This window comes from Platalea leucorodia (assembly GCF_965183815.1).
Source record: "Platalea leucorodia genome assembly, chromosome: 20".
Lineage (NCBI taxonomy): Eukaryota > Metazoa > Chordata > Aves > Pelecaniformes > Threskiornithidae > Platalea > Platalea leucorodia.
The window spans coordinates 2,671,329-2,694,136 of record NC_138842.1 but is presented as its reverse complement, the minus strand read 5'-3'; the positions used below and the strand labels follow the sequence as shown (position 1 = coordinate 2,694,136).

Genomic DNA, 22,808 nt, shown 5'->3' with positions numbered 1-22,808 from the left:
CATTCAGCTGCCTTGGCCTAAGTGCATTTCATCTTAATTTCTTTTGGATAGTGCTGCAGAAATGTTGCTGGCAAGCACCTCGGAAAAAGCTAGAAACCCTGCCAGATGTTTCTATGCAGAGACAAATTGGTTGCATACAGGTCTACGACTCAGCTACCCTCTGAGTGGTGATTTCCTTACATACCTTATCACAGTACTGACAGAAGTAATCTCTGTTAGGTTTGATGATGGGCAACGTGAGCTCTGGCACCTCTTCTATTTTCATGTCTGGATGTCTCTTTGATAAATGATTCACCTTCGGAGAAAGAAACAAAGAGCACAAGAGAGCATATTACAGATGGAAACGCAGCAATCAGTTTGTTTCCTAGAGACGGATAACAGCCAAACCAAAACTGTAATGATGCCAGCCAGCAGCACCGGAAGCATTTGCTGCTGCAAGGGTTATAGTGCATTCACAGGCAGCTGCTGAAGGTAAACATGGTCTTGCTGGGTCTCATTTACAGTTTCTCCATCAAAATAAGATGGGAAGGGGTAAAATAGCTTGCCAGAACTCTTGCAGCTGAGAGTGAGGTAATGTAAAGGACCTCTGCCCAGGGAGGCCTTTGCTAGCAGAGATAACAACCCTCATGAAATATTTGCAAATACGATCTCTTGCTGCATAACAACCTTTACACAGTGGCAGTTACAGGGCATGGCCAGGAGGGGCCCCTCAAGAAGGGGGAGAAACAAAAACAAAACACCAACACCCCCCCCCCCCCCCCCAAAAAAAAAAAAAAACCAGACAGGAAAACTAAGGCAGTAAGGCTCAACTAGGCAATATATTAATCTCATGGTCTGCTAAGTATGTTACACATCAATCAGCTTTAGTGTTGAGATATGGTAGTGACAACCAGACATACAACGGAGGCAACGAAATACGCAAAGGCACACATTTGCTGAAGTGACAAGACACAGTTTTAGAAAAAGATAGATAATCTCAACTCAGCTACAAAATTATCCCAGTTTCACAGCCTCTTTGTGTTCCGGTCATTGGAATCCCATCTTTATTCCTTAACTTTCCTTAACTATTCATCAAAATTGAGTACAGAAGTTCTAAGAGAAGCTAGAGCACACAGACACTCACCAACATCCCCCTCCGGCGGAAACCCATCATACAGAGTCGGCACTTGAACATGAAGCTTTCGTAGTCAGTGGAAGCTATCCGAGGCTTGAACGTTTTTGAGCGGCTGATTCGATCGGCTTTCTTGGCCTCCCTCTCCGGGTTGTGCATCCTCTGCATGTGCTCTCGCAGCTTGTCTTTCCTCTAGGGAAAGAGCAATCAGGGAGAAAAATGTCAGCACCGCTTACTGCCTTACTACCTGTTACAAGGAAGAGCCACAATGTAAGTTGTTCAGAGATCTCTTTGGTTTTTCCTCTCCAGTGCTGCTGTGAGGTAGAGTTGCAGGCTCAGTGTCGGACAGCTCAGCAGGAACCCTTTGGGCTTAGCTTTATCCTTCAAACCAAGCTGAGGTTGCTCAGCCACAAAAGCAGGAGCCAAACTAATGCTAGTTTAGCAGCCTCAGTGAGGACAAACCCCTCCACTCTGACTCTTCTTTGAATTTATCTGAAATACTAGTGCTCAATTCCGTATGGCTGGAAACTTGCATCAAATAACGCTCTTGACTGAGGAGGACGTCAAGTCCTACAACGGTACTGAACCCGGATGCAATCCAGCCTCTCTGGACACATACTGCCTAGAACGTGCTTCTTCACCCAAAAGCATCCAGTCCCTCGGTATCCCGTAAGAAACAAAGCGACAAGGAGCAGGCTGCTGCCACTGCAGTTTACCTGGCTCACAGTCTGCTCCATCTGTACTGGAGGGATCTGGAAAGGCATCTGGTTGTCATGTGCTGACAAGATGCATCCCACGGACACAGCCACCTTGGCCAGGAATATTGTTAATCCACTGATAGCAGCAAGAAGTTTTCTTAACTAAACTGATAAAAGCAATACAACCCAAGCACCTGGCAACTGAGCTGTATAATGACCCACTTCTTAACGGGCAGATGAAATTTCCTTTGCTATCCAATCACTGGAAATAAGGTCTCATGGATGAGACAGACTGTTACAGCAGAGCATGCTGGGGTGGATCTTGCCCCTCGTCCATCAGAAATTAATGTCGTAGCTCACGCACGACACAAAGCAGCGCACGCAACTTGCGGGCAAGCCTAGCACGTTTACACGCGTTAGTTCCTTCCACCTTTGAGAGCATGAACTTGTCTACTTGAAGGAGGGTAACGAATAGTGTTCTCCACGTGTATCAGGAATGATCCAGTCAAGAGTCGTCTTACCTTGAACTGCTTGCCACACGTGGAGCACAGGAAGTCTTTGCGGTCTGAGTGTCGCAACATATGGAGTCGCAGCTTGTCAGGACGGCAGAAAGCCTTGTCACATTCTGTACACTGGTAGATCTTTTCTGAATGGAAACTGCGTACGTGTTTCTTGACCTAGAATTGCAGATCATAGAAAAACGGAATTTATTCAAAAGAGAAGAGTGTGCGGTAAAACAGTCTAGGAAACTCTTAGTGAAAAGGAAAAAAAAAAAAGAGAGGAAAAAGGTTCTAAGAGTTCTCTAATCTGCTTTGGCTTAAAAAGTATTTTATCAGAACAGCCGATATCTTGGCAATAGTTCCTATTAAGCCGTAACGTCTTTGTGATCCATCTGTATGGACAATTTGATTTCCTCAAGACCGATTCTTGAAGGCATCAGCTATTGCACAGTTGAGCTCTTAATGGGCAGCAAAAGTCCATGATGTACCAGTTCTACTGAATCATCCTTGAGTTAACACGTTCCTCTGAGGTTCATTATCTTTACTTCATTTATAAGAAATCTAAAACGCAAGGACTAATTCCTTTCAGTCAGAGAGAATGAGCTTGCAGTTACACTTAGCGAAAAACAAATAAACAAACCTTAGACAGAAAAGCATTTGCATGCCATTCCTGAATGGCAGTTACTTTTGCATACTTTGGGACTATCCTTGACCTCTTTAAGCATCTAGTGGGATTTCCCCCCCCCCCCCCCCAATGAAGTAACTAATGAAGTTTGACATTTGAAATCCAAGCACTACTCAAGAAATGGATCTCTAATTAATTCTTTACCATCTTCTAATACTAATCAGACATGGAACGACTTGGTATCTTTTTCTGTTCCACATAAGAGTATTTAAGTAGGCAGCAATCTGTGGTGACTAGCCTTAATTATTCACATAGCACCAAATGAAAAAATCATCTTTAAATTCCAAAATAGAGCTGAATAGCTGGAAAAAAGCTGTGGGACCTTCTTCTGACTGGCTCAGTTTCACAGGAAAGTTTATGGGGAATTAGGTTGCAGTACAGCATTTCTGAATCATTAACATTTTTCCTTGTTCAACGTTTACAGAAGATAAAGGTTTTTTGCTGGGGTGGAATCATATCAGTAAATCACTTTTCCCCATCCTTTCCTCTTTAGCCTATCGTGTAGTCTATCAGTTCCTATTACTTGACACAGACTGGATTTCTACATTTCAATTTACGTCAGGCAGCTCAGCAAGACCTATCAAGCTCTTTGTCCATATGAAGGATAATGAATACATACACGGTATGTCTCAGTTTTTTCTTACTGAATATCAAAATAGCATCCTTAAATTCTATTAATGGTCTTCTCCAACGGCTCTGCGCACTGCACAAAGTAGTTACATTACTCACTACTCCAGTGCAACCTCTCCTAAGCGGTGTGCAGAGAAGAGGAATAAAGTACCCAGCTGAAGCCCTGGGGGGAAGTCAGGAAGCAGAGTGTCCTGATCTGTTCTGGCATTTCTGCAAGGTGTTCAAATCAATTACCCTGACAAAAACAGTCAAGGGATTAAAAGATATTTCTATCATGTCAAACCACAATTTTTTTTTTTTTTTTGTTCAGAGTTTTAACGACAAAGGACAAGGTGTATTCAAGTACAAACTGCATACAGCAAAAGACAACTCCTTGTTGTGCCATGGATCTGTATGGACCAAAAGTAGTCAGGACCTCTGCTTTAGGCTTTTTCCGGGGATAAGGGACCACGCCTCCCACAGTACAGTGTCTCCTAATGCCAGGCTGAAGTACCACATCTGACGATTTAGGGGAAAGAGCACTTCAATGGCGTAAGACAACACCTAGCAATGCTTGGTCACTCTTCCTTTTTAATTTCTGACTGACATGGACCCCTTTATCTTGTGAGAATGAACTGACATGCAGCGTTACACGAGAACAGTCCTGAAAATTTCATAAACAGAGTGCTCGCAAGAGACCCGGAAAGCAGTGCTGCAAATCGGTATGGCATCTCACCTGGATAAAATCTGGAAAGCGTTTTTTGCAGGTAGGGCAGGTGAAATAGCCATCATTGACATGGATGGCCACGTGATCTTTAAGCAGATCTAAGCGGTCAAAGGACTCAGGACAGAAGATGCAGGAGTATGTTTTCTGGTCCATGTGGAACTTCATGTGGCTCTCAAGAGCCCCGCTGTTGATAAAGCCCTTGTTGCAGATGTCGCAAGTCAAAGGGCAGTTCCCTTCCCGTCCATGAAACCGCAAATGCTGATCCAGTTTGTCCTTTTCGCGGAAGGCCTTCCCACACTGGAGGCATTTGAACGGGCGAAAGGATTTCCGTATGAACAGGTGCTGAAGAGCTGCATTCTGAAAGAAACATCGAAGAGACCATTAGCTTTTGTTATTATGTATAGATTCCACACCGGAATATTTTCAAGATTAAATACACCAGATGATCAGTGAATCTAAACTCAAAAAAAAATGCTTTTGCGTTATAGATACTGTCTGCATTTTACAGAAGGGGAGACTGCATCAGGCAGAAGTTAAGGGATATACCTGCAGTTACACACTGAGTTTACTCTCCAGTCCCTGTTTTTTGCTCATTTAGCTAACTTTTGTCTTTAGGACAGCATTCTTCTGTAAAGTAAAACTAAGTCCTCTCTGAAGTACAGACCTGGGCCCGAGAAAAGCTGCAATCCCAGCTGATTTGGGGGGATTGGCTCAAAAGTTCAGCCACTATACAAAGGAAGGGCAAGCCAACGCCCTGTCTTTCATGCAGGAGCAGGGCTTATGAAATTCCACAGCCCTTTACAAAAATCAGCTTCTGCACCAAAGATCACCACAGAGGTGTGCAGCAGTGGTTTAGCATTGCCTGGAAAACTTCTGGTGGAAGATACATTCAGCCTTTTTGTCATTAACAAAAAGAAGAATAGTTTCAAAACATTACAGCAGGGGCAGAACGGCAGATTTACAAGCAACAGGTAAGAACTCTGAGCAATTCGCCTATCTTTGCCATTTAGCATATATTACGTGCGAGAGCCTGAAAATGAAGAAAGATGAAAGACAAACACACTGGTGCCAAATCGAGACAACCTCTGATAGATTCTGTTGTCTGCCTGCTCAAAGGGTAGTTGATTATACACAGTCAAAATTGCTTTCCTTGGAATTGCAAGAAACTAAGAGGATGGTGAATTGAGCATAATGCAGGCTGTGCGAACATTCATTTTAAAATTTAATACGCTAGGCTGCTCGTCTCTGTTTCTCTCCACTCCTACTGTGCAGAATTTCATTTCTCAGTCCCTGCTTTGTTTTGGTGCGTGCTTTCCTTCAGTCTACCTTTTCTGTAACACTTCATGATTGTTATCTCTTCCCTTCCTCCCCTTCGGATAAACGTTATAGAGCCATCCCAGCCCTGATACCCGCGCTGTCTGCTGGAGGAACAGATGCTGCTGGACATGTTGCCTGTAGAAACTGGCAAGTGTGAGCTGCACCTGCATTTCAATATTGGATGAAAACTTTTATGTTGGACAGTTGCAAAGCTGGAAGTCAGTCATACCTCTGCATGCATCAAATCCCACAGTACAACTATCACCCATACTGTACTGAAAGTACACTGCAATGTTGCCATTTCTCTGCAAGAAGTCTAAGGAATATTTACTCTTCTCCAAAATAACATCTATACATTGGTATTCAGTGATGCCTTCTCTGTTCAGATGTTACAGACAGAATCTACGTCACAATAGTTAGAGAAATAGCGCTAGAACATTGCTGGCACCTATGCTTACACGTGTTCACTATTACATACTTCTCCCTGAGACACATTCAAGACTTCTGCAAACAGATTTCCTTGGTTTCCTCTCTCCTTTTCTTGTGGGAATGTCTGGGTTGACATTTGCTGTGTCCCTCAAGCGTCTGCCAACAGCTGACACTGAGAAAGTAAAGTTAGGAGCTTTTCTGCTGGAATGAGGGAACAGCTTGGGAATACTGTGAAATGCTGTGCTAGAGATTAAATTAGTGAACCTGAACGATCCTCTTCACCATCTGAACTGCAGAGGGAAACCTACACTTTCCTTCCAGAAAAAGGAACATGAGAGCAACTGTTTGGCTATAGAAAAGCTAACAGTCTCGTACAGGAGCCCCAAATGAGCCCTCCCATGAATTGTCGCCATCGCCATCCGCATTTTGCAAGCGGAGAAGTGAAGACAATGGGAAATACAGGGATCTGCTGTAAATCACACCATGAGCTGGAAAGATAGACACGTGCTGTGTAAAAAGTAACACGTTGCTTGGAGTCCAAAGTATACAGTTTTCCCCTTAACTACAGCCCATAAATCAAGTAGTTGAAGAGATGCACTTCAAGATCTTAACTCCACTGCTCCTGTACTTTGCTATCTGTAACCCCCAACAATCTGACTGCTAAGATAGCAGGCCAGACTTCTACACCACGTAGATCAACATAGTCCCATTACGATCTCAAAGGCAACAGAAGGGTGAAACCCTTTACTGCTCTTTGGTTAGATAAACTATCAACTATAAAAACGGAAAAAGAGAACTAAGTGTTGTCTCATTAACCGATAACATTGATCCAGCGCAAACAATTGCATCAACAAATCCTCCAAAATTTTAAGATGGATATTATAGTATTTCATCCAAGCAGTTTTCTCCTATAATATTCACCTTAAATTTGCAATGAATTAGTATGAAAAGAACTAGAAGAATGCAAATTGTTATTCAGATGACACTTAGTTCTGGACACTGGTTGCTTAAAAAAGAACAGATGTGACAATTTACGACGCAGGGTCAATCAGGAGACACCAAACAGAAGTTGGACAAAACAACATGGAAGGCGACGTTGTTACGTACCGTTCGATTAGATACAGCAAAAACCCAACGAAACAAAAAACCAAATCAAACCTACCTGCAGCTCCAGCTGAGCAGGCAGCATTGAGGGAGAGAAAAATACTTATGTTATGCAATGGACTTCAAAACAGAAGCCTTGACTTCTGCCGTAGTCACGCTTCTGCGGGCCACTACGAGGGCCAGCTCTTCGAGCTAGAGTTTACTCTTTACTTAGGCAAAACTCCTTTGAGGTTTTTGCCTCAGGAAACACTAAGCAGATCTGCAAGATTTACCCTGTAGTTAATAACTGCCCAAGGGGAGTTAAAGGGCAAAGATAAAAACCACAGATAATCTTGAAGGTGTTTTGTGACCTTTCATGTTTTCTCAGAGTTGATTAATAATGATGTAATGCATACTGCAGAGCCCCAGTGAGGATGAAATGCTTTTAGCAGAAAGGAATAACTAGGGCAGGATGACAACAGGGCAAGGATTAGAACAGTGAAAAAGTTAATGAGCAGGGACTTCTTTTTAACCTCATCTTACTGTTTTTACTCTTCATTATACAACCAGTTGCATTTCTTTCAGCACGAAGGAAGTGACTGCGCTTTCCAAATCATACCCCTATCCCTGCCAGTTGCTTCCTCTGAGTAAAGCAGTCACCTACAGAAAGGACATTTTAGGATCAGGTCTGTATGTAAAAAAAAAAAACAAAAACACGCAATTTGGAAATGCAGATGTTTCTGGGATCAGCCCATAGACACTCTGGACACTTCCCAGAACTAAATTAAAAACAAATATTCATTTTGGCTGTGGACCACACGTTCCTCTAATTTGTTAGAAGACTATCTTCAAGGGCAGGTGGATCTCTTTTCAATACTGAGGACACGACTGCCATATTTAAGGTCTGATCTCCAAGGAAACTCCACAGGCTCTAAAGCAGAGGCTGAAAAATGAACTGATCCTATCAGGACTTGAACCCTGGGGCACCAGAGATCAGTGCTTCCAGCTAGAATGAAAGCACTCTCAGAGCATCACTGCGTTAAACCTTAGAAAAGTTGAAGCAATTCACAATGAATTATTGGTTTTGAAAATTAAGCCCTACACGAGTAATAAGGAAGAACTAGAGCTACACAGGTCTCCAGATCGTAATCAGGAGCCAAGGCTTTCTCCCTGTTCTTTGGAAGTTAACGATGTACTGCACATCTTAAAACCAAACGTCTGGTTGCTTATAATGTTAAGTGCATGTTATTAAGAGAAGGTGCTGCGAATAATTGAATTGAATGAGTGCTCATAGGGTGCTAGAGCTTGCTGTGCTTTTTCAGTACTTAGAAAAAACAATGCTTGCTAGTTTACTCTTATCTCAAGTTCTCGTTGCTCAGTCTGATGCAATAGGGAAAGGTCCTGTGCAACCATCTATCTGCCATTCTGCCAGTGCCCCCATCTTGAAGCATCTCCGGGACTCTGCTGAACACGAGCTGCCAGATGTATGGGAAGTTAGGGAGATTTGGCAATACAAACAGGTCACCAAGGACTAAACCACCACTGCACTCCTCTTAGTTGTCATCCATTTGTGACGAATTTCCAGGGAACAAAAGCTAAGTCACAAGACAAAGAAGTAACTTCAGAATTTCTGTCCCTTTCTTCCCCCATTTACTGTTTAAGGTGAACTTAAGCTCACATCTTGGGTTCAAGAGTTTGGGGAAAAAGGCAACACTTTCTCTTCCCATCGCACCCAGGCCTCAACTTTCCACTGAGGAAGTTGTGGGCTGTCATAAGCGGTAAATACCCATGCTCTTTACTGTCGAAACTCAGCATCTGCCTTTGTACTCTGTTATCCACCCTTCAATACATTCAGTAAAAATCCCCCAAGCTTTTAACATATGAAAATCAAATTACTGGTAGACACTTGTCATTCCGAGAGCGCAAGCATTTTACACGGTTAAAAACTCTGCAATCTTAATGTGCCTGAGCCAAATGCTTCCTTCAAGATATGCTGCTGCATTTATGGGGTAACACCACCACTGGTCTCGCATATATATTGCTATAAACTGAGATCAAAATTTGGCTCAACATCTTCCTATCCAGAACAGTTACTCAACTCTCTCTCTAATCCTTTCTCATCCCCTAAAAATGAAGTCTTACCCCAATTGCAGCTGTTCCTTTCTGTAATCAAAATTTTACACGTGGAAGAAAAAGAAAGATTTTAGGCTAAATAAACCAATCTCACAGTGACATGGCTTGAAGGATTATTTGCTTGAATCATTTCCCTCCCACACGCAGTAGAGGAAAAAAAAAACCAGCTCACCCAGCTGACACAAAGCTCAGGCTCAAAGTGTTTGCTGTCGGTGCACAAAGCTCTTCGCACAGGTTTTAATCTCTCAAAGACAGGCAGGTTTTTCTACCCCAAGGAAGGACTTTACCACTAAACATCATCAACTAAGTGGATCTAAACTGAGGTTGTGGTTCCTCTTTGGCAACTATTTGCAAGACAAGAGTTCTGAGAGACACAGATGGTGCTGTGAACAAGTCATCACTCTGTGCCACAGTACCATGATTCAGCCGGCTGTTTGAAGCACTCCTGCTTGCCAGCTCGGAGGGACTGTGTGTCTATGAAAGAATTACTGTGCTGGAATTGAATCAGCTCCAACTGGTGACCAGCTCTCACCAGCATCTCATGAGATACTAGTTCTTTACATGAGATTTGTCTTCCTCTCAGTGCAAAGAAAATTCCTCGGAATGGGATGCTTTATTCAGGATTTGGAAACGGATACGACAGTGAGAGAAAGAGACCAGCTGGTCCTGGCAGGCAGGTCCGGCATTCTCTGGGTTACAGCAAACGGAGAGGGCGAGAGAAGGCGTGAGCCGCCGTCCTCTTTGCTTACCCTGATACGCTTTGCTCGCCTCATGTCATCTGCTGTCATGGTGCTCTGCGTAGGCACCGTGCTCTCATCGTGCTGCGGCTGGATTTGTAGCGGGTGGTTTTCTGACTGCTGCTCCAGTGCCGACTGCGTCTCTGATGGCACTGGAGTCTGCTCCTGCTGCTCCAGCCCATTCAGTGTGGCTTGTCCGGCCTCATCAAACTGCCCCTTGCTGGAAAAATGCAGCAAGTCCTGAAATCGCAAATCATACAACCAGTGATTATTCCCCCCACCCACTGAAAAATGCTTTGATAATACTCAGCAGACAACAAGATTTCTACGTATTTAATCACAAGCTATAAACAAAACGCGCCTACACTAACACTTCCCTACTGCGTTCCACTGATGCTCTCAGTAGATCACCTCCACCTACAGCAACAAGATTCAGAGCGCTAGGGAAGCAGCGCTGCAGGTAGGCGACTCTCTTGGCCATCATACCGTCCGATCGGACACACACAATCAAAATAACGCAGCTGTTAACAGCCAAGCAAGTTCCGCTGCACTCGTGACCCTATTACTGCTTTAACCAAAGATGACGTAGGCTGACCTGTAAGAAATTAAGACCAAAGTGACTCGCACAGATCAGGGAAAGGAGAGAACTTCTGTCTCGCTGAAACTGTTGTCACTTTGAAACATTATCATGTATTACTTCTGCAGTGCCTTCTCCTTTCTAGCAAACTAGCTGGAGTGCTGAACTGGAGAGTGACAAACGAGGTCATTATACCGTGCACCGTGTGTTTTGCTATCCAGTTTCTGAGCTCTGCATACTCTCATCTACCCAGCTGCATACATCACTTATTTATTACACAAAGCTGTTTTCCTCCTTTTTTGCATTAGCATAAAAGAAAAGGGAGGGTGTTGGGAGCAGGAAGCACACATCAAATTTCTACATTCTTTCTGTATAAATTCCAGTAGCTCCTCTGGGATGGAATCCTCTCGTAATACGAGGAAAAAAAAAGCCGTAGATCCTTCCTTGACATCACTTAATGCAACTAAGGAAACTTAAAAGCACAAGCTAGGAAACAGAGCGCCAAAAGTATATCAGCTCAAGGCTGGTACTGTCAAAGCACAAAAGCAGGTGTGGGAGCAGAAAAACAGGGAGGTGCCAGAAGGAGTGCAGCTGTTATAAACCACGAGTGCTTACCCCATAGAGACACTTAGTAGAGCAATATACCAGCCAAATGTCCGGTCCTGGTCTAGGTGGCAGGTTTCACATTTGCTGACACTAAACTGTGCCCACAGGATCCTAGTCTCACGTTCTCAGGCCGATGAACTTGCGCCTAGTCATTAGCGAGGCAAGCAGACCTCCAAAGGCCTGGGACATAACCACGGCCCTGCTCGACCGCATGGACGCACGTGAGCTCGCTCTGGGCCATGCTCCAAGCCGGCAGGATGTGAGCCGCCTCCAGTCCAGAGGCCATTCAGACGCACTAGCACGGGACTGCAAGCCCTGTCTCTCCAGAGTTAACAATTTGGGAACAGCATTATGCTTACTTGTCTAAATGGAGCTGGCTTGGGTCACGTCGGCTTGCAAAGAGGGTGACCTTGCAACTGTCTGCACTTAATGCAGCATTTAGGGCAATTCTGCATGCTCAGAAAGTGAGCGGCAGGCATTCACAGGCAACATATACGTTCCTCCCTCTGAGTCAGCACTGAACCATGACCCAGTGAGATGCCAGAGGAAAATTACTGCTCCAGATAGCAGCTTGCAGCTAAGTCATAAAACAGAGCCACCGATCCCTCGTGTCACCTTTCATAAAAGGACTTGGTGGTAACCTAAGCATGGTCAGCATCAGGGAGAATTTGGCCTTTTCCTTCGATAAATGCATCGCATTAGATCCCTACAGAATATAACCAACAGTCACCAGCAAGAGAACATTCTGCAATAAGAATGCCTACAGGAGGCCCTTTTGTTAATATTAAAACATCATAAAGTATCATAGCTCAAACTGATTTAATTCTATCAGCAACAGAGCAGACTCTGACCTCACGTTCCAGAAAGGACAAATACGAACCTAAATTCCCATTACAGTTTTACTGTCTAAATTACTTTTGTGATGCTGCTAAACTGCTGCAATAACCTATCTCACTGCTAAGTGCTTCAGGATGAAAGTTGCTGTAGAAATGCAAGTGACTTTACAGTTTTTACGGAAGGAAAGTAGCGTGCTCCCCAGCAGAGAATCACAGCTAGAAAATGAAGAATTATTTGGGTATAAATCCAAAGCACACCCTCAATTTGCACCGATGCCCCAAATTATTTTAGTCAAGAGTTTACTTCCCACGTGATAGGGTTTTTTTCCCTCCTCCCAATCCCCCAAAATATACCTGCGTCCCTTCTTCACACTTTTCCCCGTTTTCACTGGTTACTTCCATACGCATGAATTTGGGAGGGCGCCCTGGGCGTCTGCCTGGTCCAAACCTCCTCTTTCCTCGTCCACGACCTCGGCCTCTGGCTCTGCAGAATACATAGTGCTCCAGGTTAGAGACAAAAAGAGATGGATTTGGAATCTCCACTGATTTTATGCATTCTTTCCCAGCATCACTATTCACCCATTCAACTCGGTAACAATGGCCTGCAGTAAATAATAAAACCTGAAGAAGTTCTGGCAGCAAAAAAATAGGGTACTGCCTGGTATCTATCTATTTCGTGCTCTATAAGAAATCCAAGTCCAGAACACATACAAATTTATTTCACTAATCATGGAACTGAGAGGACTACTGGCTTCTAGCAAGTCCTCTGCCATGGCAACTCTCCTACTTCCAACACCCCAGTGTACAGTGTGCTGGAAAGCATTTTCAGCTAGATGGAACAAGTGCACAAGGAAACCAATTTAAAACCTGAAGCCATAACATCCCTCCCCAAAAAAGCATTTAGCCATTCATGTCAGGCAGTAAACCGAAGGGAACAATTTTCTGTGTAAAAAAAAAAAACCACACCAAAATGCAGCCACTTGCTAAGTTTCAGAAAAAAAGCTGGCACCAATGTCTTCTGCTCTCTGATGGATGTTTCTAGGTTCAGCTTTTAATAGGTCAGGATAAACTATCTTGCCAGCCCAATGAGGAGCCAAAGCACTAGAAGTCTTGTTCTCCAAGCTCTGTATCTGCATACCTCTGAGGAGCATCAGTATTTCAATACTCTGGTACTGAAATATTGCAGTTTTTTAAGTCAACAGCAAACAGAACAAAAGCAAACCAAAAAAGTCTCACCAGTTTCAACGGGGTATTTATTTCCCTCAAGCTACTTCTTTCGCAAAGTCTCGTACACCAGTCAGCTTCCTGGTGCCATATTCTTACCTTCCGGTGCTGAGCCCTTCTCTCATGGGTACCCAAGTTGGTCAGTAAGATCTGCAGGGCAAAGACCCTCCTCTCTGCAAGTCTGGGGAAGCACCACAGTGATACACAAAGCTAGAGCTTTCAGTACCTGCTGAAGAAGTCCAGCTTCTCATCATGGGAGTTGAGGTGCTGCTGGAGTTGCTCCGAGCTCATGAAGCGACGATTGCACTCGTAGCACGGCCAGTTCTTCTCTTGCTCTCTGAGAACTATGTTCAATTGGAAATGTCAATAACAGCATTTCAGTCACCAACAATTAAACACCTCTTTCCCCCCCCCCCCCCCCCCCAACCTTTCTGTCCTCTGTGGGCCGTATTTCTCCCCTGAAGGTTAGACAGCCTGCAGAATACCCAGCGCTACTCCAATTAGCTGTGGCATGACTGCAGCTCGTCACAGAAAGACAAAAAGGTCGCTGGGGACAATTCATATGGAATATATACGCTGCTTGAAATTCAGGGAGATTTTGAAATATACCCTTGTATGAAAGAACACCTACAGGATTGTGTCTCTGGCATAAATTAGGGGAGGTCAAGAGAAATTTCTCAATCTAAAGCAGTAGCACATCGGTTTATGACACAGACTCAACATTAGACATCAAGTACAGAAACATACCTCTTTCCAGCAGCAACCTAATGCTTCCCAGAAACTGAGGCAGAATGTTAAATTATTGTAATATTAGCATGAGAAGAGTTAGCAGAACTAAGTCCCAATAATACAATCTGGATTTGCTCTAACTTTTCTTAACCTAGCAGAAATTTGGGAGCACTGCACAGGCCATGTACTTGTGACTAAGAAGTACAACACCCAGCCATCACCACACTGCAAAAACCGAGAGCACGAGAGCTCAAGTTACCCTTCCTTTCCTCCTCAGATATGTCATGGATCTTCTGGTTCACGAACTCTGCGTAAGAGGCAGCGTACCACACCTGTAGCAGGGATACAAGATAACAGAACGCTTTCTTAGATGGAACCAGAACTAAGGGGAATTCATTTGAAAATGGTTTTTAAGCAATACATTTACTTCACTCGCCTCAACCACCGACTCTTATTCCTCCTTCCATCCACAATAATAAAGCCTATTGAGATCAATATGCCCCTGCTGAGGAATAAAAGAGCTTTGCTCAGAAAGCATATCCATTTAATTTTAAGGTATAGCCTCCTAATATGAATGTTAATCTCACACATGGCTACCAGTAGCTCTAAAGGAAATAAGATTAATCTCTTTAGACCCGACTGTATGATTGCAAAGGACGGATGTCAGCAGAGTATTGTTACTGGTTGTACCAAGAGGAACGGAAAGGTTTTGAACTCGGGGGACTTCCCGTTTCTTTCCTGCTCTCTTTACATAGACAATAGGCAGCACTGTCTACAGAGACTCATTTAAAATGTTTCTGAAGTTCTGAAGGATTGGAGCAATACGGTCCTGCTTCCCAAAACAAGGAACTGCCAAGCTGCAGCACACTGGACCCACTTCCATTAAACAAGGGATGTAGGAAGCCTTCAGCAGAGAGAACCACAGGAGGCAAAAAGACAAAGTTTACTAGAGCCTAAAATCAGATGCTCAGGTTTAGCTGAGAATTCTTGCTTCGTTTCTCATTTAATCTTACTCTTTGATTAAAAAGGTTCCATTTTAGAAGAGATTTCTTAAAGAAGGCACAAATAGATTTTCAGCATGAAAAACCTGGGCAAGTTTAAACTTGTAGTGGGCCGCAGGCGTTGTCATAGCAGTGGTGAGTGGCATTTCTAACTCCTTCAAAGACTCACTAGCAGGTGCGCGTTACTTTGCAGGCATTGCGCTGGACAACGAAGAAAGCCTGGGGCTCCTAGACTACTCACCTGTCACGCAATACAGAAGTTCTCAGCTTTACCTGACTGATCCTCCTAGTCCAACCTTTGGACACAATTTATATGAATGCCCTACATCCACTTGGGGAGGAAAACCCGTTACAGAGCCTAGGTAATTAGCTTTCAGTTATCAAACCCATTTTACCCCAAAAGACACCACTAACACACGAAGGAAGAAAAATGGTGCTTCTCCAGGCAGGTCTGCACAGATTTAATTGAAGTCTGATTTCAAATTGATTTAAAAACTGTTGAGAAAATGATGTTTGGATACACTTAAAATAGATTAACAAGGTTTCTAGTGATTCAGCTTAAACAAATTAAGGACTGACTTCAGAGAAAGCAAAAAGAATCCTACTCTTAAAAATCAGCAACAGGCATGTAAGCAGGCTTTTGCCCTGGTTTAGCTCAGTGTGTTTAAAACTGGTTTTTGTTAAATTGTTGAAGTTTACGTGCAAGAAAAGATTTGAAGAAGAACAAACGATTTCCTGATATCAAAGTTTTTTGGTTACCCCCAGTTCCCCAAAAGATGTTGAAAACGAAGGCCATCTCAGCCAGCCACACTGCTTTGAGCTCAAAGTAATCAATACATTTTTAGAGGGAACAAAAAGTAACTCACGGGGAAGTCACAATATCCTTTATCATTTTCCACATGCAAAGTTTCAAAAGTTCCAGGAAAGCCAGGTAAAGTGAGAGACCATATTCACTTAAGGCACCAGAAAACAAGTCAAGGGCACACAGGACTAACTGGAAAGGGCATCCAGAACTAAAAAGAATAAGACTGCTGCAATAAAAATTAGATTGCATCAGCAAAATATATGCAGTGTAAAGCATGACAGTGACAGACAAATCATTTACATACTCTCATTTTAAACCTCCTCATTTCATACCTGAGCCAAAGCTCATTTAAAATCCGTCAGTCGGTGCCTAACTACTTACTGACTTCAGTGACACTTGATTTAGGCCATCATGTGCTTCATCAGGAAAAAAAAGCCCTACAACTATTTACAGCAATCATTTCTGGCATTTGGAGATGCACTTACTAGGTAGCAACTCTAAGATTTGATTTCATCAGTAGAAAAAATGAGTCACGAAACACGAGCAATGCCATACCTTGAGTTCCTGCTTGGGCTCCACGTTTTTAATGGTAGTGTAATAAATATGGTGGCCGTACTGATACGCTACCAGGTTCTGCTCCAGATGGTTTTCAGCTGGGCGCACAAACATCATCCAGTTACAAAGAGCCTCGCTAGAAAGTTCAAACCACAGGTCCTCTTGCAAATCTCTGTCTTTTCGGTCACCCTTATCAAGAGACACCTGAAGCAAAATTCAATTACATACGACTGTAACTGCCTGGCAGCAGGTTCAAAAATACTTGAGTTTTTAAATAAACTACTATGACCATGCAACTTTGACAGTAGGAGAGCAATGAAGGCATAGCCAATTTTCTCTCTTTGCTAACAGGGATCCAGAAACAGGCAGCACTTAAAAATACTTAAAAACAGGTAGCGATTTAACTAGGGAGACACGATAGACCCTTCCATGGCTTTCAAGGGCAAGAAGCATTTATTAAAAGGGTCAGGCACGGTACTTGACATGTGGCTATAGATGAGGCACACAAGAAACTGGAGGTTTAGTAGGCTATTGGGCATCAGTTGTCAGATGTTTCTAACTGGCAGAGCCACTTCTCCTTTCGTTCCCTGACTCATGCCACTGCCTCAAGCTGGAAGCAGTGCTTCTTTAGCTGAACTTCTGTTGGGTTACCAAATCCGCCTGTGGTCGCAACTTCCTTGTCTGACACCGACCATCAGAGACCAGTGCTCCTAAGACTGTGGACCTAATCCCCAGCAAACAAAGGACCAATTCCTATAATGAAACCAGTAAATAAATGGATAAAAGAGAGTCAAATCCATTATACCTCAACGCCAACGACTTGGCACGAGGAAGGGGAGAAAAATCTCTCCTCTCCCCTACATGTTGTGGGGGAGAGGAGGGAAAGGGGAAGAAAAATATTTTTCACTTAAGTTACAGCATAACACAAAATAATTGCTGCAAAACATCCTCATATGGGGCTGCTATTTTTACATCCAGATGCTGCTTCAGCCCACGTGAGAGTGATTCACAGCGTTTCACGTTATGCGTCCTATGTATCATAACACCGCAATGCCAGAATATTCACCACAATTATTGTGTCTCCCTGAATAACAGAGCAGATTTCAAGCCAAAGCAATCTGGGTATCTCTGAGTTACATTCAGAGATAGAAGTAACAAAAGAACATCTCTAATGAAGTAACTGATCAAGGCAGAGCGACAAATTGACGAAAATCAAAGCTTAAGCACAGTTCATCCCACACACATGTGCGCACTCTTACCTTCAAATGGATATAGCAGTCTTTGAGTTCAGTTTGTCTCACCAGGGGTCCTTCCACAGGTCCAAACTGCGTGCGTTTTGGGATGCGCCTTTTGGAGAACACACCTCCCAAAAACCTGTCTATGTAGAGCACCAAGGGGAGGCTGGCTCTTGCCCTGGTCAGCACAGGCCGGTTTGGGATCGGATGCAGAGGTCCGTGTTTTGGACACACAGAAGGATGTGCGTTATTACACTCCTCGCACCCTACAACACAAAGTCAGAGAGGACATGACCGTCAGGCAGACACTCACGCACCAGCTTAGAAGAGACAGCCTTATCTCTCTCAAAACATCTTTGGCTCAGCTGTGGGAACATTTATTCCAATAGTCTGTCTACATTTTAACACATCAAAGAGGGCAGCCTCCTGCAAAATGAAGAACAAAGCAGCTCAGAGACTCCACCTGAGACAGAATCTTGTCTTTTCAGTAAAGCAGCCCAATATGAGTCTACATTTCTGGGTATAAAGGGGTTTACTTATTACTGCTAAAATCTGAATGGTTTTCGACTCCATTTACTAGAGAGCTGATGGAGGGGAAAGAAGCAAGGGAAGGGCAGCTAATACACTACATACTACTTCTTATGCTTACACAAATCATTGGGATCAAAGGGTCGAGGCGGATCTGGATCCCATTCATCCATGTCAGTGTCTTCCCCATCTTCATCCTCATCTTCATCCTCATCATCTTCCTCTTTCGTTTCCATCCTTGCTATTTGATTCTGCAGAGGTGCTAAAGGGTCAGAACCATCCACTGCCTCCATAGGAGGTAACACCTGGTTATGCACCGGTAATGATGCCTGAGGAGAGAATTCACAACAAACAATCAAAACTGATGCACGAGGAAAAACACTCCTACAAAGACGAGCAATGAAGGTTCTCGCTAGTCTACCCTTTCTGCTTCCTTTGGTAATGGAAAGAAGGACAAGGGCAAGTGAAGCGACATGAGGAACGATTGCTGAGGGATGTTTCGCATTGCTGCTCCTTGACAGCCTCGCTCAGGACAGCTCTGTGTCACTACCTAGCTTTACCCTGTCAAGGACCGACTTCTCAGGAGAAGAAACTGAAATCAGAGAAGTTCTGGGCCCTCACAGAAGGTCTGAAACAAAGTCCAGGCTCTGTGGAAATTATCTGGAGCCTAAAGCTGTATTTTAACTTCTTCTGTACAAGTGAGAGAATCCTGCACTTTGACACACGATCTTCTCTCTCCTATTGTACAATCAAAGAAAAACAATCCCCAGAGCACACATGTAGAGATCAATAAGGGATGAGACAACACGGGGACTTAGATATAAACTATGGAACACAGAGGACAGTTGAGGGCATTGTATCCTCTCACTAATTTTGAGGTTTATCCCTTTCTTTCCCTACAAAAAAAAAAAAGCAAAAATTAATTGAAGCGCACTGCACAGAATATTCCACCACCCATGCCAGTTTCTCAGGTAGAGAATAAGAAATACTACGCACAGTAAAGCTGTCTTAAAAGACTGGCAAAGAGACCCAGTGGATGTTGGTCCTACATGACAGTCAGCATTACACCTTCTGTTAACTTTGCTTTTCAAAGCCGAGAAGAGTATTTTAAGGTGGCTGCTCAAGACAGAACAATCTGTAGAACAGGCTTCTCTGTATATTAAATACACAATCTCTCCCTAAAAAAACCCCACACATTCCACGGTGAGACTATGAAAGACAGTACAAATCTGTGCTACGGCTTTCTCACATCTCCTCCCGTATCACTCAGACACGTTTCATCACCTGAGACAATGGAGCAATGAAATCGGTGTACTTGTACATTTAAAAGAAAAGGGTGCCTGGCAACTTACTCTATCTGCTTGTGGACCCTGCTCCAGAGCCATTGGCTGGGGGGATTCGGCAACGTTGCCGAGCACGGACAGGTTGGTGGGATTCATGCTCTGAGCAGCAGCAGGCAAGAGCACAGTTACCTAAAATTATAGGCACTCATTTTAGCACTGCGTCATTTCCATCCATCACTTACATATGGGCAGTGCCCTGCATGCAAAGCTCCCTGCAGCCCTACACTAGGTCAGAAACTGCAGCATTTTAATGATTTTTTTTTTTTTAAGTAGGGATGATGGACTTGGACAAAACCTGCAGATCCAGGGACAAAGGGAAAAGCTTCCAAACTCAGTCTAGATTTTGCAGCTTTTGAATTTCCTATCTCCCACTTTTGGCTTTAAAGTCCTATCCAGCTGGGGTTCAAACTGCTCTAAAAACAGATGTGAGGAGCTCTTTAGCTTTTGGTAATAGCAGTGATTTAGGGTCTTTTTTTTTTTTTCTGTTTGCAAATTTACTTTCTTTTTTTTTGTACGGGAAAAGGTAAAGAAGGAAAAAGAAGCATCTCCTTTCTGCCTATCTTTTTCTCAAGCCAACCAAGACCCATTATAGAAACAAGATGGTGTATTGACCTCATTGGAAGATCAAGCACTCAAGTGAGAGGAGTCCAACAATTATTTTTTCTTTACAGTATTTGGTCACACTATATATTCTTGGCTGTTTTCATACTCATTTTCTTGTGTAGTAACAAGAAAATTACGGCATGTTATCATGCTGCTCCCGTCCATTCAGTCATAAAACAAAGCAGAATTAAGATCCTAGGAATCACCTTTCCTGTCTTTTACTTCTCGCTTACCTATGCGGGAATTTGCACCATTATCCCGCATGATTTTTCATCTTTCTCTACAGTTGACGTCATGTGGCTTCTAGTTTGTGCCTCTGACTGTTAAACAGCTTTTACGCTAAAATTAAATCCCCTGCCCCTCTACAGAGTGTTTAATAAATATCAGATAAAACTGAGAACAGCGGGTTCTGCCAACAGTAAAGGAGCAGACAAGAAAATCCATAACAGCAGCAGATAGACAGTCTTAAAACTTCACATCTAGTTGTTTTGTTTAAAGAGGTATTAAGAGTAATTTATGAAACTGCTTAAAAACTACAGCAAAAAGACTTCAGGGAACCGTGTGACAGCGAGGAGGAAATTGCCAAGACGACAGCTGAACCAAGCTGTCTGGTATTGACATTTCTGATGCCAAGTGGCAACAGAAAAGGCATCATTATTCGATGGCACACCTCCAGGTCTGCCAGCACTGAGAGGTTCGCACAAGCTTGTGTCTATTTGTACCTCATATTAGCATTTCCTACTACTAATCACACTTCAAACATATCCTTACTTTCACTTCCATGTCAGACACTCCAAGGAACATAGGCATTATTTTTAAAAACCTTTCAATTTCTTTTTAAGATAAAGTTTCTTTTGAAAGACAAGAAGAGCTTTAATTATTATTTTAACATTTGTTGTCAGTTCAGGGATGTCCCACATGAAATGCTGATGTAAAAACACCCGCAAAGGCAGGAGCTGCCCTAATGAGGGACGAACCATTCACAAGCAAATGAACATCTCTGCTGGGACTGCTGTCAGACCGTGTTGGAAGGGAGGACGGGCGGAGGACACACAGACAAGTGCTCATGCCCTTGAGACTCAACACGGGATAGCAACACCACACCACCTCTGCTGTCAGAGTGTCATTTGCACTGCACATATAGGTAATCTCTATTTTTAATTAGATCATATATTTATTTGTAATATGAGCTTTAAGACAATTAAATAGGATTTTTTGGCTTCTTAATGCAAGGAAACTGATGTGGCAGAAAATTCCAAAATGACGCTCCAAATACCTCCAGAGAACCGGAAGAAAAGAGTTAACACCTTTACTGTCAGTTGTATCGTTTCCTGCCTGTGCCTCAACAGTTTATAAGGTCTTCTTTTAGCAAGAAGAAAATTTATTTTCAGTGCACATTCAACCCTTCACTCTGCCCCAAGACTGTCAATAAATACACATTTTAATGATGGCTTTAGTCATGATTCAGATCTAACACGTCAATTCACACATGCCATTAAAAACTTACCAAGCAGTAATGATTTTAAGTCTCCATGACAAGCAGAGAATTTGAACTACAGATCTAGATCTGAAAGCACCTATACCCAATTACCACAACACAGTTCCCAAAGATACTAGTAAAAGTTAACAACAAAACCTTCCCATCCTTGACGGATTAAAAAAAAAAAAAAGAAGTGTTATCAAAACTTGGCATCATCAAAACTTTATAAACACAGGCTCTAATTTTATTCTGTTCCTAGCCCACTTCACACTGGCAAGCACATGAGACCTGGGATGCCCTGGTAAGGTAAGGGAGCCAGTAATCAAACTTCTTCAGGTTTTACAATTCATTTCCTGTGAAGTTTCTGGTAAATCGAGAATTTGATCCAAAATTTCTATCCCTTGAGAGCCTTTTATGAATTTCAAGGCATTTGAATCAGAATCTGTATGAGGACCCAGTCTTTCCAGAACGACATTAAAATAAAGTAGGCCACATCAGCTTGCTGACTTAAAGGGACACTGTTAAAAGATTTTTCATTATATCTGGGGCAGTAAATTAGTCTTTTTGTTGAATATGAATTTAAAAAAAAACCCTCAAACTCTCTTAAGTTCGCTTGTCATTCATACGCAAACTAGCCAAGATAATAGTGGCTTCTCATCATAAGCTTTTTGCCCCGATCACTGGGATGACAGTACATGACTGAAGACTGCCATTTGACAAATTCAGAGATAGCTTATTACGCTCTAGCACCACAACAACGTCCCTTTACCTTCAGTAACAGTTTCCTTACAGTTTCAGGCCCAAGGAAAATAATGTCTTTCTTACCTGCTGGGTGGTGGCATCCTGCTGAACGTAAGCCACTTGGGACGGATCTGTAAACAGAGTCTAGACAAAGTGAAAAAGGCTTATCAAACCGGCCTTGGGGTTGTTTACTCTCAACTCACACAAAAATTACCCTGCCACCAAGAAGCGATCCCCATTTGATCCTTTGCTAACTTCTAATGTGCCTGTTACCACAGCAGACTAATTCAGCTTACCCATGTGAACCTACATGCATAGAGATTAAACTAAAATTAGGTACTCCATAAAAAGATAATATCATATTTATGTGGCACTTTTCATCTATATACTTAAAAGTCTTCACGGGGTTTTCTTTTTAAACACAGAAATCACTTTGTCAATTGCTGATGTGATAAATTCTACAGAATGAAATTCAATAGCTGTATGAAAGCTAAGTAACACTTGAGGGCAGGACAG

The 22,808-nt window shown here is 43.0% G+C and overlaps 1 protein-coding gene across 6 annotated transcripts in view; it reads right to left on the bottom strand.

Moving 5' to 3' along the window:
- The window catches only part of PRDM10 (PR/SET domain 10), a 46,811-nt gene that overhangs the window by 10,496 nt on the left and 13,507 nt on the right, over positions 1-22,808 (bottom strand). For 4 of the 6 annotated variants that reach the window (XM_082330707.1, XM_082330705.1, XM_082330706.1 and 1 more), the window contains 13 exons: positions 22,377-22,436; positions 19,478-19,597; positions 18,247-18,454; positions 17,622-17,863; positions 16,363-16,566; positions 14,261-14,333; positions 13,499-13,616; positions 12,403-12,532; positions 10,042-10,269; positions 4,340-4,687; positions 2,331-2,486; positions 1,124-1,303; positions 185-295 (listed from right to left, as the gene is read on the bottom strand). In XM_082330707.1, coding sequence (XP_082186833.1) covers positions 185-295; positions 1,124-1,303; positions 2,331-2,486; positions 4,340-4,687; positions 10,042-10,269; positions 12,403-12,532; positions 13,499-13,616; positions 14,261-14,333; positions 16,363-16,566; positions 17,622-17,863; positions 18,247-18,454; positions 19,478-19,597; positions 22,377-22,436 — 2,178 coding nt within the window. The remainder of the gene's footprint in view (positions 1-184; positions 296-1,123; positions 1,304-2,330; positions 2,487-4,339; positions 4,688-10,041; positions 10,270-12,402; positions 12,533-13,498; positions 13,617-14,260; positions 14,334-16,362; positions 16,567-17,621; positions 17,864-18,246; positions 18,455-19,477; positions 19,598-22,376; positions 22,437-22,808) is intronic. The other 2 variants (XM_082330708.1, XM_082330710.1) reach the window with 2 other exon arrangements.